Source organism: Numida meleagris, chromosome 2 (genome assembly GCF_002078875.1).
Source record: "Numida meleagris isolate 19003 breed g44 Domestic line chromosome 2, NumMel1.0, whole genome shotgun sequence".
Taxonomy (NCBI): Eukaryota; Metazoa; Chordata; class Aves; order Galliformes; family Numididae; genus Numida; species Numida meleagris.
The window spans coordinates 124,940,257-124,955,380 of record NC_034410.1 but is presented as its reverse complement, the minus strand read 5'-3'; the positions used below and the strand labels follow the sequence as shown (position 1 = coordinate 124,955,380).

Sequence of the window (15,124 nt, the reverse complement as noted above, 5' to 3'; positions counted from 1 at the left end):
GCCCCGCGCTGCCCGCTGCCCAGGGGCGGTGCTGCGCACAGGCCCCGCCTGCTGCAGGGGGAGGGAAGATGGCGGCTCTGGGCGGGGGCGGGCTGTATGTAACCCTGGTGCCTCGGTGCTGCCCGAAAGCTGACAAGAAACAGAAGCATTTAAAATGCTTTATATTTAACTTTTATAATCGTTATTTCAACATCTAAAATGAATGCAGGAAAACAGGAGGGCCCTACTCATGGCTACCCCCCTGGTAGAAGTCATACCAGGGAGAAAATAATTCAAGTTCTTTCATCGCGGACAATTCTAGTAGCTCACTGCGGTCTACACAAACAAAAAGGGATATTATAATTCTATAGTACACAAATCCTACATTCCAAAGTTTCAAGAAAATTAAAAGCCTTAGCGCTTCTACCATTAAATAATAATTTGTACAGTACATGTAAAAAAGACTATTTTCCTGGGAAAAGTAATTCATATGATTGTAACTAAAAATGTGTATGGAGTAAATTACTTGGTCTACTTTATGTATAAAAAAGGGCATCTTTTAAAAGTGTCCATCTGTCACAGCAACATCTCGAGTTCCTTCAACTCCCGTTACAAATGTTCGTTTGAGGGCTCATAGAGTTCTCTAAGCTTGTCAAACTTTGACCCCAACTCTTGGAGGCATTCATAATTTAGATCTTCATCACCACTAATGGAGTTTAAGGAGCTAAGGCTCCCTGCTAGAGAGCATTTTCCTTCTAAGCAGTAAAAATGAATGCTGTCAGCTGGAAGATTCTGTAGATCATTGTCTGCATCCTGGATGATTTGAGAAACATATTCCTTGAAGTCTGGAACATTGCTAACAGCTGATGTTGGTTGCTTTTGGTGTGCACGTTTTGTGACTGAGTCTCTTTTTGGTCCAGTGGGTGTCTTGGAATATGGAAAAGCTGCCCTCAAGGAGAAGCGGGGAATGTTACGGAGAGGTTTCTTCAGCTCATCTATATTGTAAGCATTCTGGGGAAAAAATAAGAATAAAAAACAAACGTCAGAGAGAAACAATGCAAAAGGAAATAGGTTCAAAAAATGTTTTTAAGTCCGATGCAACACAAAACTGGATTCTGTGTTCTCTGTAAACTGAGGAAACTGAGGCTGAGTTCAGATCACAGCCTTTGAGCGATGGTAGACTTCATGTAAATCTAGAATGCTGTGTCCAGAGAAGTCCCCTCAAAGGTGGCCACAGATGACCAGTGTGAAAAGGACAGATTATGTTGAAATAGAATTCTCCCACTCGGGAGTAATTCAGGTTAAAAAAAATAGCCTATTGGCTAAAGTCAATAAAGGAAAAAAAATTGTGGGAAGGGAAGGTGAGGAGAGGCTGGATTTGCAAAGTCTGGATTGAAGGTGCATCACACCTGGTCACGTTCTCCACCTCCTTCTTCATTATAATTGAAGACATTTTCTCTAACATCTTCCCAGCTTTCACGCTCTTCAGGAATGTGGTAAATTCCTCCTTTCCGAAATCCTGAACTTCCCCACTGACTCCACACTGTGTAGGAGACTAAGAGAGCTGGAAGAAATAAATACATGTATTTGTTATATGACAAAATATGATGTACGATAGACAAGTAATTACATGACTCCTGAGATATTAAATACACTGTTAATTTGACAATCAAATTCCCAGTTAAGAACTGTGTAATCATTAATATATAAACAACTTATATTCAGGAAGGTAAAGAGTCATCTATGCATATTATATCATAAACTTCATTAAAGGAGTATTTTACTTACCTAAAGGAATCCATTTAAATAGAAGGCATTTTGGCCAATCTCTGGCCTTTCACCAATCCTGAGTAAATAAGATATCCAAAGTAAGTAAAACACTGTTTTAATGAAGGTTACAAGTGTAATATAATAATTGGAGTCTTTAATATTCTGAGACAAGTATGCAGTTTTCCTTTATATGAGAAACAACTAGTTTTACAGTGTACTAACATTTCGGCCAAAGTGTGCCTAAAAGCATATACATTGTGAACATTTCTTTCTGCCCCACACTCTTAATGAGACTTGCCTGTTAATATCATAAACCCTCTGGAAAAAGCTGTCCACCTTCCTAATGTGAACAGCACATGCTAGCTGTAGGTCCTACTTAATATGAATGTGAGGGCTCTGGGCAGGTGGGAGTTTCAGATGGATATGGCTGCATGCAGATTTGCATACACAGGTGAAAATCCTTCTTTAAGAAGGACCGAAAATTAGTGATACTGGAAGTGAGAAGTCCTGAATTTGCTTGAAGTGGCTTCAAGCAAACAAACTGTAAATATATGTTTCTTAAATGAGCTCCTAACTGATGATCTCTAGAAAAAGAGAAATACTGATCACAACACCTAAGGCTAAAGCAGACTTGATTCAATGGAGTAACATACAAGATTTAAAAATAAAAGTAAAAAAAAAAAAAAAAAGTACTTGCTTTCCTACCTAGAAAGACAAGAAGACACATGCTGATTGCCAGAATAGAGCCAGAGCTGAGTCCAACAGGTCTTCCAGCCTTCACCTGGCTAATTTCACACCATCTTCCCTTGTAGCCTTCAGGGCACTGGCAGATAGTCTTGTCTTGGGATTGAGCCACACAGGTACCCCCATTCCTACAGGTCCAGTGTCCACAAGGTGATGAGGTACAGTGTCTGAGCCCTGTAAGATTATCGGTCACTTCCACTTTCCCAGCTGGACACCTGTCCAACAAAAGCACAAGGTATCTTTAAGGCAAGTGAAGCACCTGCTTTTGAATGTCAGCTTTTGAATGCACTAACCCTTTTTCTATGGAGGTGTTCAAAAACCCCTAGCAGGAAGTAGATAGCTAAGATCAATGGGAAAAAGGCTAGCTAGTACTTAGAATAAGCTTTATAATATTAATCTGGACCTTTGGGAAAGAGATGGTCATTGACCTGCTCTCAACAACCATCATGTATTTCAGATCTTGAATATGCAGAGAAAATCATTTCTTCTGAAATGTAGTCAGAGAGGGCATGAAGGAATATTGTAAGGAACACAGGCCTGCTTTCTGTAGAAGAGCCTCAATACTGTTCTTTTGCACCAGGACTGAAGAACAGAGTGTCTCAAGGCACGCTTCAGACCATCTCACAGCCTCCTTCAGCAACTTGCTAGGCCTCAGATGTGCCAAATTTTGGCTATTGAAAGAATTCAAGTGGCACTTACTCCCACTCTTGCATGTATGTTTGTTCTATTTTGGAACACAGATGCCTCTATTTTGATTTGAGTGGCTGTTCTCTAAGGAACTAACTGTGCAGGATACCAGGCTGGTGGGCTTTGATTCTGACCCTTGGCAGCCAATTTTAGAACTCAGCTTTTTGACAGCTTCATATAAAGTATGAAGTCTCATTCCTTCATACAAAGTATGACTAACTCCAAATTCTTTACAGAATATATATATGATATATTCTCTCTATATATTATACATATATGTACACACAATATATACACTCTGTATTAAAAATGTTTATTTTTTGCACAGAGTAGCAGAGAACAATCCAGCTTTCATCAAAAGGCATTTCATATCCCTGGTGTGTGATCTTCTTATTATGTTGAAAAAAATGGTGGAATAAGTAGGTTTGATATCAGGTTTGTAGGAAAAGACAAGTTTGGCCCATTACAGGAGTCAAGATGGAGAGCAGAATTTGACTTTGGGATACTTCCCTCTGGCCAGAAGCAGCAGGGAGTTCTGCTGTTGAAAGCAATTTGCCTGACCAAGGGTGGGAAAAAAGAGCTTCCCAACCACACCTGCATGAAAAAAAAAAGCTTAATATACCGGCATTCATATTTTCTCCAGAGATCAACACAAAGGAAAGGGCTGTAACAGGGGTGGCTGCTGCAGGCACTGGAATGGCATCCCATCGTGACACCCTGCCGCCTCAGAACAAAGCCAAACTCTGTGCTCCTGCCTTCCACAAGTAGTGGCTGGCCGTTGAGCTGGACATCACGCAAACAACCTGCAGCAAAGCAGAGGTGTGCAGAGAAGTACACTGAGTTATCAAGTTCCCCACCTTAAGCCCTGCCCCCAACATGTATGCTGTAATGTAGAAAAATTTAATATTTATAAAGATCCTTACACCACTTCTTTATTTTATTTTAGAAGAGCAACAGGAAGTATGCCCACATGTCCTTGCCCATCTGCAGATTGTCAATACCTCCTCCAGGACAGCTTGGTTGTACCATTGCAACAATTTAGCTGAGTTGTGCTACAGACCGGAACAGCTCCACTACATTAATCTAGATTTAAAACACTATTTTAGAAGTGGGGCTGAATGAGAAGCAACATAATGGAAAAAGCTGTCTTCTACAAGGCATGGTCTCAAAGTCCCAGCACTTCCACCCCAGGAAATGGAGAGAGCACTACGGGTTGCCTCCCAGATCTTTCTCTTCCTATCAGTACATGTTGCATTCCCTACTTTTGGACCTCTGCCATGGGAAATGAAAATGTAAAGTGCTTTTTTTTTTAATATTTACAGGAACTTTCACATCTTCAGTAGGACCAAATACAAAGGCAAATAGAAAGTTGAACCTTAGCTCTGACTTCTCTCTAGTACAGGAGGAGGGATTTCATGAGCATAGCAGTCTACATGGGAATTCTTACTTGGGTTTTAGGGCCTCCAATACACTCAAAAATGCCACCTTTAGGCTGTAATTCCCTTTTTTTGACAGCTCATCACATCACTTACCTTGGAAATCGCTCTCTGAATGACTGGGAAGGCGGTTTCCTAGCACAACACTTGCCCATTCCATTTCAAACCACCTATTTGTGCCCAAGACAGATGTCACTTCTTGATCCCCGCCACCACTGTTGACACGCAGAGTGAACTCGTTGTTGTAGCGCTCCATGGTCAGCAGGACCCACTGGCCATTATTTATACGTAATGTCTTCATTCTCAGAGAGTGATTTTTGTCCCCCATGCTGAAGTTAACACAAAAGTAGCCCTCATCCACCTAAAAGAAAATAAAGACCTTTAATAACGGATATCAACTTCTAAGTGTTATTGCACTGTCCTGCCTCAAAATATGGACCTGAGTTTTTAAAATTGAAATGGCATTCTTGTTTTTAAGGGTGTGAAAAAGTGCTTTATTCCCAGATAAAAATTACCACAAGAAAACTGCAGGCTCAGGAGTTATCAGCTTTTATTTTGCAGGCCATCTCCCTCTTCTAACTCAGATGAACCTTTTTATCAGTCTTCTCCCCGTCAATGTCTATCTCTAACTCTTCCCACCTCACCCTCTAACTACAACTGGAATAATTAGCCCATGTCTGACTAATAATCCAGACAGGTTTTTTGTTGTTGTTGTTTTTTTTTTTAAACAAAGAGAAGTTTTATAGCCAGAGACAGGTTGAAGTAAAGGGAAAAGGCAAACATGACAAAACAATATTCCCCATTCGCATGTATCACATGCACTCGCCTGTACCTTTCTCAGGCAGAGAAACAACTGAATTTATGCTATCAGAGGATGTTCCTATGTTGTCTCACCAGTAATCATCACTGTTCTGACTGTGCTTCATTTCTGAGGACAACACAAATGAGAGTGGTTGCCCTCATGTGGACAGTTCTTGCTGTTTATTACATTAAAAATAGACGCTCTTAATAAGAAACTGCACCATTTCCTCCTGTTGCTGTACCCCAATACAAATTAGGAGAACTGAAGCAGAAGGGCTCCAAAGCACCCACCTCCAGCCGAATGAAGCTGCTCCCATCTGCAGAGGCCAAGCTGAGGAGCGTGCTGCGGGAGATGCGGGTGCGCACCATCAGCTGGATCCGAGTGCTGAGAGTGCTGAGGGTATTCCTTGGCTCGTAATGGATCCAGCTGTCCCTCCCAAAAGCCCATTCTGGAAGAACTAGTCACAGCACACACCAAAGCAAAGAGAAAATCTCAGAAATCACTGCTCCTTCAGAACTCCAGTGCTCAAGAATTAACCAGTTCTAAACATCAGAATTTCAGTTCTTAAGAAACTTTGACCAAGTAATGAAGCATTCTGGAAAGCGCTCCTCCACCCCAAACAATTAAATTCACATATGCATGTATCTCCCTTACTTAAGAGAATTAAGAAAAAAAGAACAAACCAAGAATAAAAACGTTTAGGCAGGAAAAGAACAGACATTCTATCACAGACTATGCATTCTGCCCCGTCACTCCTAAACTGAGACCAATAACCCTTTGTTTTTGTCTAGATCAACAGTAGCATTTGCAGCCCAACACGTTAGAAGAAACTGGAACCAAATGGAGTTTTCCTAATACATCAGGGTATGACTTGCAGATTTTAAACAACTAGTTTCTAAGCACTTGGTTTCTCCCACAATGGTGAGAAGTAGAAACCAACGCAGCTGTACCAAATAAGCAGTTGGGCTTCTGAATCAGCACACCAAGATAATGCAAAACAGAATGAAAATTAAATCTAGGCAGATGTTTATAAACCAGTATCATATGTCTGCAAAACATTAATACAAATAACTGAACTATATTGACCATTTACATGGACATTATAAACACTAAACAATGAGGGCTCCAGGCCTAGAATGTGCTGCCAATTGTGACTCCAGTCCTCACCGCACCAGGCAAGCTTCCACTCAGTCATTTAATGTCACCTTTTAAGTCTTGTGTGGGAGGTGGAGAAAGGAAGAAAGGGTCTGGCTGATTGCAGGGTGTTACTATTCTGTATGCAGGATGGAAAAGTAAGAACATTAAACTGAAAGGGCATGTGCAATACAGCAGTCATATATATTAATCACAGCACATTGATTCGGTGCTACCTATCATGTACTCCTTTCCAACTGATCAGTAATTCTCATTCAGGTTAAGGTGCTGAGGGGGCTAGTTCCCCTCCAACACCACACAAAGCCCTGGATGTTATGGGGCACTGATACTGATAGAGACTGCTACAACTAACTTCATCGTTTCTGTCTTGAACCTAGAGACAGAAGGCAGGCACATGGCACGTAATCCCAATAAACACCTGTAATTCACATCTGGTTTGTGCTTCCAAGCAATGGCTGATGAAGGTATTAAGATGAGGAAGTCAGAGCCAATTCTAGCATATGTGCCCTGAACATTGCTGAGGGCTATTTAGGAGCACTTCACACATTAAAGACTTCATTTTTTAGATTTTTGAATGTTGCTAAATCTTTGTACTTTCTTACAATGCCTCTGAGGTTTTCATTATCGCCCCTTGCATGCTTTTGTTCTCTGATGCACATTTCATGCTGATTTTGCACAGGGTAATACATTTGCTGGAGCTGTCCTCGTTTTATGTCCCTACACGAACCCATTGCTGTGGTCTAATGGCATTACACAACCTTCAATTCATTCCAGTGGCAGAAGAAAATGCAATTATCCCCCTTTTATGGATAGAAAATTGGGCCTGAGGACTTGAGGGTTGTGTTCCCAGGTTTCACAAAGAGAACATTCCAAGCTGGCACCTAATCACTCTTAAGATTGCTGCAGGATGACAAACAGCACCACATTCATTAAAATAAATTGTTGATCAGTACGGTCAGAGCAAGAATGCACAATGCAAATTTTTTTCATCTTTAACCACTGAGAAATAAGGTGCCATGTGATGAAAAAGGCAAAACAATGCATTTGACCATTTGCACAAAGCAAAGCAGGCCTCATCAAGACCTTCATCTGTGTCATTACCTTTATTCAACAATATTTAGAAGGATCTTTACTTCACTGCAGATCTGAAACACTCCCAGAATACAGCATGGTCTAATTAAAATCCTATGTTCAAAGCAAAGGCAAATTCAGAGCAGTGTGTTTAATAGTGTTCCCACCAATCCCTGCTGTGGATTTCTCCCTAGAACTTGCAGTACCTTTGTCACACTCTGGTCCAGCATATCCTGGGGCACAGTCACAGTGAAAGAAGTCCCAGCCACCTACACACCTGCCATGGACACCACAGGAGACCACCCCAGCGCTCTTACACATTTCATCTGTGAGGATGCATCCTGGAGAGCTGTTCAGGGACTCTGCGGGGTGCTCTAAGTCATAAACCTAGGAAAGGACAAAGGGAAGCGTCACACCAAGTGTCTATAGTTGACATTGGTAGACCCAAGATTGGCCTTAGTAGCTCTACCTTAGTGTCAACAACAACATTGCGTATGCAGCCAACAAACCCTCTGAAGCGCTTTTGTGAGTCATTGTAAGGCAAAGTCTTCTTAATTCCACCCAACTGTAGGGGCTGGTGACCACTGAAGATCCTGCCCATGCTGGGGGGAAGACAGGGAAAGAAAGAACTGGTGAAAAGAACACAGTCTGGCTGATTTTTTTTTTCCCTTCCTCTCCCTTCCTTTTCCTTAGCTCTTCTAAATAATTACATTTCCAGTTCAGGGATTATTATTAGTAGTTTTTACCTCCAAGTTCCTGTAGTCTCTTCAGAGGCTTCACAGGAGGACAGATCCACTTGAGAGATCTTCTTAACAACACTGTCACTGCCTCTAACTGAGCTGTTAATGCAGTGGTCAAGAACCAGCTTCACTTTCTGAAGAAAATAATTATTGAAAACAATTGCATCTGGAGACATGCATACATTTTAATTACACTTTTTCTTTTCACTTATCAGAAGGGAGGATATTACCTCGTGATGACAGTGTAGGAAACTTTATTAAAACAATAAAACACTTCAACATGCTAATCTGGAAGGTTATTGAATGCAGTATATAACTAAGGAGCCACAAAAAAGAAAAATTTGACTCTCTCATGAGCAGGCCAAGTCACAGATAAGGCCAAGAGAGGACAGGATTTTCTTGGAGTTTGCTGCCAAATCAGAACGTGAAGAGACAAGCTATCTCAGAGCCTGACATGTTCACTGTCCTGTCTTATGGGGGAGAGGAAGAAGCAACACAGCAGATGCTTTCACCAGTGTTATATCAGCAAGAAGTTCCTCTTATATAAAAGCTTACATATCTCCTTTGTGTGCATCTCTAAATTCAGGTGGTGGGGCAGGGTTTCTTACTCTGAGAATGAAAGGATATTTAACTCCATCAGCCCAGAAAGCATCCTCCCCTCTGGATTATCAGAGCTCTGAGTTCTAAGCAATAGATAGGATCATTAAAAATCAATTGGACTTCTCAAGATCTTGTTCTGATTGACTGCCTCCTGACTAAAGGGATTGCTGAGCTTACGAACATCAATCTCTAGCATTGCAGTGATGGAAGGATTGATGAAAGACTTCTACAGAAGCAAGAAAGGGTTCTTAGGGGATAACTAGATACATAAATTAGTGCTTCATCAGGATCGTCCATATTTACACTTGCCTTCCCATCACTTTTAATTTTTATATTGTGCCAGCGGCGATCTGCGACGTTAACTTTTTTGGACAGCTGGAGGAAAAGCTCACTAGAGCTATGGCTCACAGTCAGTGTTGGGACACCACCAGACAGCTCTGCAGAGAGAAGATTGTTACTGGATAAGCACCCATGCTTCCATACACACCCAGGTGAGCTCAAAGTTACACTTAGATTTTAGTTTGAGTAGTTCTTTAGCTAGGGAAGGGAATTCAGTTTTAAAAAGTCTGACTTCCAATACAGTGACAGGACAACAACTGCTGGGCATGGTGGCAAATTCATAGAATCATAGAACATTCCAGGTTGGAATGGACCCACAGGGATCACTGAGTCCAGCTCCCAGCTCCACACAGCACCACCCAAAACTGAAACCCAGTGTCTGTTCAAACACTCCCTGAACTCCGACAGCTCGGGGCCGTGCCCACTGCCCTCTGGTGCAGAACCTGTCCCTAATCCCCACCCGCCCCTCCCCTGACACAGCCCCAGGCCGTTCCCTTGGGCCCTGTCGCTGTCACAGAGAGCAGAGCTCAGTGCTGCCCCTCCGCTCCCTGTGAGGAGCTGCAGCCGACATCAGGCCTCCCCTCAGCTCCTCTGCTCTGCACTGCACAAACACAGGGGTCTCAGCCATGCCTCATACGTTTTGCTATTTAGATCATTCCCCATCTTCATGGCCATTCTATGGTCACACTCTAATAGTTTTATGTCCTGCATATTGTTCTGTACTGCATTCTCCTTATTCTCCAAAAGTCAGTTTCTGAATCTTATTTAAACAAACAAAATCATTAACTGCAAGTAATTCATGTTCACACAAACAGACAGAAGAAATACTCATGAAAGTGCTAACCCAAAGCAATGAAATCTTCCAGCTGTCCAGGCTGCCCTCGTGCTACTGGTCCTTGGTACAACAGAAGGCCATCAGCGACTTCAGTGATGAACTCTAAGGAGATGCGACTCTCAAAGCAAGGCTTAAGAGGAGGGAACCAGGCATAGCCATGGCCCTTAAAGCTGTGTTTTGTTTGTTGGCAGTCTGGTCCATGGAAATTAGCAGAACACCTGCATCTATTAAAAACAAGAAAAAAATCCACCATCTAAGCAGAACTCTCGATCCCACTGCAGGACTGAACGTAGGAGCTTCTGTTGCCTTGGCCGCAGCAAGAGTTAAACAAGCACTAGCAAAACTTCCTTTATAAAATGAGCCCCATTTACTTGTTTGCACAAACACAATTTAGCTTTAGTTTTATATCACGTTAAGTTTGTGCAAGAATAACTCTGTGAATTTCTAATATACAAAGCACATGAAAGACTTCAAGCTCTTCAGCCCCCCCCCGCAAAAAAAATCACTTTTCTCTAGGTTTTGTTTTCAGCTTGTTTAAAGACTTTATCATATTGAAAGAGAAAACAAAGGGTGGGAGAAGGTAACATCACCCAGAACAAGTGAGAAAAGGTGTGAGAGTCCTAGATCTTGAGAAGTAGCTACTTATCGGTTTATTTTCTTTACACTAGCCAAAATAGATAATTGGGACTCTTTCCTTAACACTCTGGGATTTCTGTGGAGAAAAGTAGTCACAGTATGCAGTTACAAAAACTGTAAGGGAAACCAAAGGAGTGACAGAAATGGGAAAGATGTCAGGCAGGGAGAACAGCTGGACTCCTGTTTCTTGGTTTCTGCTTCCCATAGTTCAGTGGTACCTCATGAGAGCAGAATGACATGGGTGGGATGCAGAAAAAGACCACTCACAAAACTACTGAAAATGCAGCAGAAACAAAGGAACCTCAGAATTGAGCAGGCAATACATAGCAGGGGGCTACCAAAGATAACAGCATTTCTGGGCAGCAAAATCTCCCTGCTTGATTACATCTGAGCAGCACTGTCAGTCTGAGATCTGCACTGTGACCAAAGCTTCTGCAGCTTCAGTCTGAGTTCCATCCCCCCTATCCAGGTTCTTCAGCCCCCTGGCTAGTTGTTTCTGCCTTCCTATGCTGGGATGACCACTGTTAAGCAAACATGCTTAGGGTTTGCCTTTGGGATGGGTACTGGACTCATTCTGAGATAGTATAAAAAACTAGTCCACTAGTTTTTTCAGCTTCATACTATTTTATCAATGAGATGTAATTTTTGGAGAAAAAAAAGGAGGCAAGGAACAAGGAGAAGAGGTTATTAAGTAACTTGACATGATTAAAGTGTTTAATAACATTGAGGTAGGCTGCACAAAAAAACAAACACATCTTGCAGGGTGACATTAAAGGAACCATGACTGCCTGCAAAATTCCCAAGGGTTTCATGGAGACTATGACAAACCTAAGTACCTACTTGAAAACAGAGGTCTGTTTGCAGGACCTGTGTGAAGTACAGCCTAACTCAGACTTGTCACAGCAAGGAGACATGCAGGAATATCCATCCCCCAAGCCGCCTGTCCTCCTTCTTACAGACTGATGCAGAAGCACTCTGCTTGCATCCCAGGCAAAGCTCCACCAACCTGTAGCCCAAATCAGTGTCCACACACGTGCCGCCATTCAGACATGGGTTTGTCTGGTAAGAGGAGCAGGAGAGATGAGGACTCTCCCGAGCTGCACAGCTACACAGGGCACTGCTCAGAACTGTCACGGACACCAGTGAAATGCTTCCAGCTGTGGTTATCGTTGGCACATGACTGTGCTCATACTTGCTGATGCATCCGCTGCTATGAGTGCAGTTCGCGGTCACGCATTCATCAATGCCAATCTGGGTGATATTTATATCTAAGATGTTTTCCAGCTGTGGAGAACAATTAGTTATATTCATCTAGCTTTTCCACAAAGAGGAAGCTGACAAATGACAGCTGTGAAAAGCCCAAGCCATTATTCTCAAAACTGATTGCTGTACCATTTCCTTCCAACATCTACCTCAGTCTGTGAAGCCAAAGGCAGCTCAGCCTGGTATCTGTTACGGCGAAAGCCTTGGTAGAATTCAATTATAGAGTGAGTAAGCATTTAGAAGACAAAAGTCTTGTCGTGGTCTTCATAGTTGAGTTAATAAGTTTTATTCACTCTTAGTTCTGATGGATTATTTACATAGAATCGGAGATGTACTTTTAATTTGGACTTGTGTCTTAATACTGGGAAGGATGAACTAGCTTTGGCAAACCTTTTCTGGCAACAGTGAGTTACTACTACAGCACCAATTACACATTTCCAATAGAGAATCATTTAGTTCTTAGCAAGACTACTTTTTTTTTTTTTTTTTAGGATGGGCAAACTTTATTACATTTTCAATGCACAAGTCCAACTTGTTTCTCCACTGGATAACGGTTATTTTACTGCTTTGCCCTCTTAACTCAGAAAGCTGGAACTGTTGAGTGACCACAGGTTTGTGAGCTTCAGCTACAAAACATTTCTGTGTAAGAGAAAATAAACTGAAACATTAAGGCACCATGTAGAAAGGTAGCAGCCAAACACATCCTTTTTACAGGGTTTTACAGACTTTTCAACAGGAAAAACATGTTCACGTTCCTAAAAGTTAGATCAGAAAAAGTTAGAAAGTTAGACTTAATATGTATTTATAGGCTGACTTTTAAAACTTTCCTATTTGAAACTTGTAGTAACTTTTAATAAATGCTACAGGACAATTTGACTTTGCTGATTAAAATTATCCATTTTGCTCACACATCACTCCCCCTTGTAAACATGCACATTCACTAGGAAGTGGACATTATCTGAACAGATACAGTGAGAAAATGCTGTGTTTTCTTATGTTTTATACGTACTTACCCATGCTCTGGAGGCTGCCACATTGCCATTAAGTTTTTCTGCTTTATAATAGGGTGGGCCATAAACTGCAAACCAAACATCAACCCCTCGTGTTTGACTTGACTTTAGTACACTGAAAATGTGAACATTTTCAAGTTGGACTGATATGATTTCTGAGAGCAGCTTCTTCAACTGGTTGTATTTACTCTCTTTTTCAGGGAGTTGGGATATGAACTCCTCTGGGGTGATATCTGTAACAGAATTTAAACAACAAACACATACCTCATAACTGCTGTAGCAATAAAAGAGAAGACCACTGCAGAGCAAATATTAAGGCTGCAGAACATGAATTCAACTGCAAACTCATGACTGTTTTCACTTTTAGGCTCTGAAATTTTTCATGTTGGCTTCTGCTCAGAATTTGTGTTCTGAAGCTTTTTGAACCTTATTTGTTTCTTTCTTTTCTTTTTTTCTATTCTTTTAAATCAGAAACATAGTTAAGAATATTTTACTTTTTCAAAAAGATTGAAACAATTTGCTGAATTTCAGGCTGGCAGTTGTTCAAACAAGGATTTTTTTTCTGAAACATAAATTGCTGTTTTGTTGAAAAGTTGGTGTAGAAGTCTTTGTTTTCTGTATCAGGCAAGCACTTCTGGCTGATTTTTCTCCAGAGATTTTCCTTACATGCAGTAAGGACCTGTCAGAAGACTATGCAAATGCAGATGCATTTTCAAACCCTCATCTAGCAAGCTACTAACTCCTATCACATGTTTAAGAGCATTAAAATTTGAAGTAACGTGGCAGTAACATTGAAGAGGAGAGTAACATTGAAAGAGATTTCAACATTATGGTCCTAATGTATTTCATCACCTTGCTTACCTTTGATTTGTAAAGAACCAGCATTATGGAGAGCATCATCTTTGATTTCCTTCACTATAACCTTTACAGTTGAGACAACATCTGGCCAAACGCCATCGATGACTCTAACCCTTATGTTGTATGTTCCTGGTGGGGTTCCTTCTTTAATAGTTAGCAAACCTGAGTTATCATTGAGGATAAAGTACCTGTAACAAGAGTTAAGCCAAGGAACAATCTATGAGAAGTTAAAAAGTTAAGTAGTAGTTATTATCACTGATGGTTCCTCTGATGCACTTTATTTTGGGAAAGCTACCAAAGATGGCAGATGCGTTCCCTCATGAAGGGACAGGGCAGAGTAGGGAACCTCCTACTGACACTCCAGCAGTATACTGAGGATTCTTCCTGCTTCTATGCCATGGAAAACTGTGTAGGAAGCTTGAGGCTACTGTAGCCATACCTTTGGAAATAGTGTGAATTCCTAATTTAGGTACGTACATCAAGAGTGACACAACCCACCCCAATGGCACATGTACTTCCCAACTCTGCTCGCAACTTTGGTGTGAACACATCTGACACATGTAAGCTCCTAAAAACAGTGGTGACACTGAAATACCAAACTCCAGGAGTCTGGAGGAAAGAGGTTCGAAGGCAGTGGATAGTTTTTCTGTAGTGGCTCCCTGATACTGGTTATGGATATGACTATGAACGGGGATTTTGGAACAGTGTCTTACTGGATAGGGCACCCAGCAGGCAACAGAAAATAGATCACTTTGGCACACAGCAGTACTTACTGTTGTCTCATACTCAGAAGGGCTTCTGGAGAGCAATCTAACCAAATGCTTTTGCATACTTATTTTCAAATAAGGACAGTTTAAATACATTCAGTGGTTTTTTGTGTGTGTGTGGGTAAGTTTTCCATACATTTCACCCAACTTCCATTTTTCTCTCTAAATACCTTGATGTTTTTCCTTCAAATTGGTAGATTTTACGATCCCAATCATCCTCATCAGGGGCAAGGACTTGACCCAGGATGGTTGTGGGCAGGATACCTAAAACAACATAGCATGTAACTGGCACAGTCAGAACAATCACATCTACACAAACAAATTGGCCAATCAAAGATTATTGGTTTGCATTAAACCTTAAATCCCTACAGAAATAGTTATATTGATTTCTTGAAGAAGTACACCAGCTTGTAAATGCCACGTGCTGTAATG

The 15,124-nt window shown here is 41.4% G+C and overlaps 1 protein-coding gene across 1 annotated transcript in view; it reads right to left on the bottom strand.

The window, feature by feature from the left end:
• Positions 138 to 15,124, bottom strand: part of LOC110393510 (neural-cadherin-like) — a 41,094-nt gene continuing 26,107 nt past the window's right edge. Inside the window, exons 19-33 of the mRNA XM_021386409.1 lie at positions 14,863 to 14,956; positions 13,929 to 14,113; positions 13,071 to 13,300; positions 11,801 to 12,078; positions 10,168 to 10,382; positions 9,294 to 9,421; positions 8,391 to 8,518; positions 8,114 to 8,246; positions 7,851 to 8,031; positions 5,709 to 5,875; positions 4,713 to 4,977; positions 3,803 to 3,983; positions 2,455 to 2,708; positions 1,389 to 1,543; positions 138 to 990 (exon numbers count right to left, since the gene is read on the bottom strand). Of these exons, the coding sequence (XP_021242084.1) occupies positions 589 to 990; positions 1,389 to 1,543; positions 2,455 to 2,708; positions 3,803 to 3,983; positions 4,713 to 4,977; positions 5,709 to 5,875; positions 7,851 to 8,031; positions 8,114 to 8,246; positions 8,391 to 8,518; positions 9,294 to 9,421; positions 10,168 to 10,382; positions 11,801 to 12,078; positions 13,071 to 13,300; positions 13,929 to 14,113; positions 14,863 to 14,956 (2,996 nt within the window). The 3' untranslated portion in view covers positions 138 to 588. The remainder of the gene's footprint in view (positions 991 to 1,388; positions 1,544 to 2,454; positions 2,709 to 3,802; positions 3,984 to 4,712; positions 4,978 to 5,708; positions 5,876 to 7,850; positions 8,032 to 8,113; positions 8,247 to 8,390; positions 8,519 to 9,293; positions 9,422 to 10,167; positions 10,383 to 11,800; positions 12,079 to 13,070; positions 13,301 to 13,928; positions 14,114 to 14,862; positions 14,957 to 15,124) is intronic.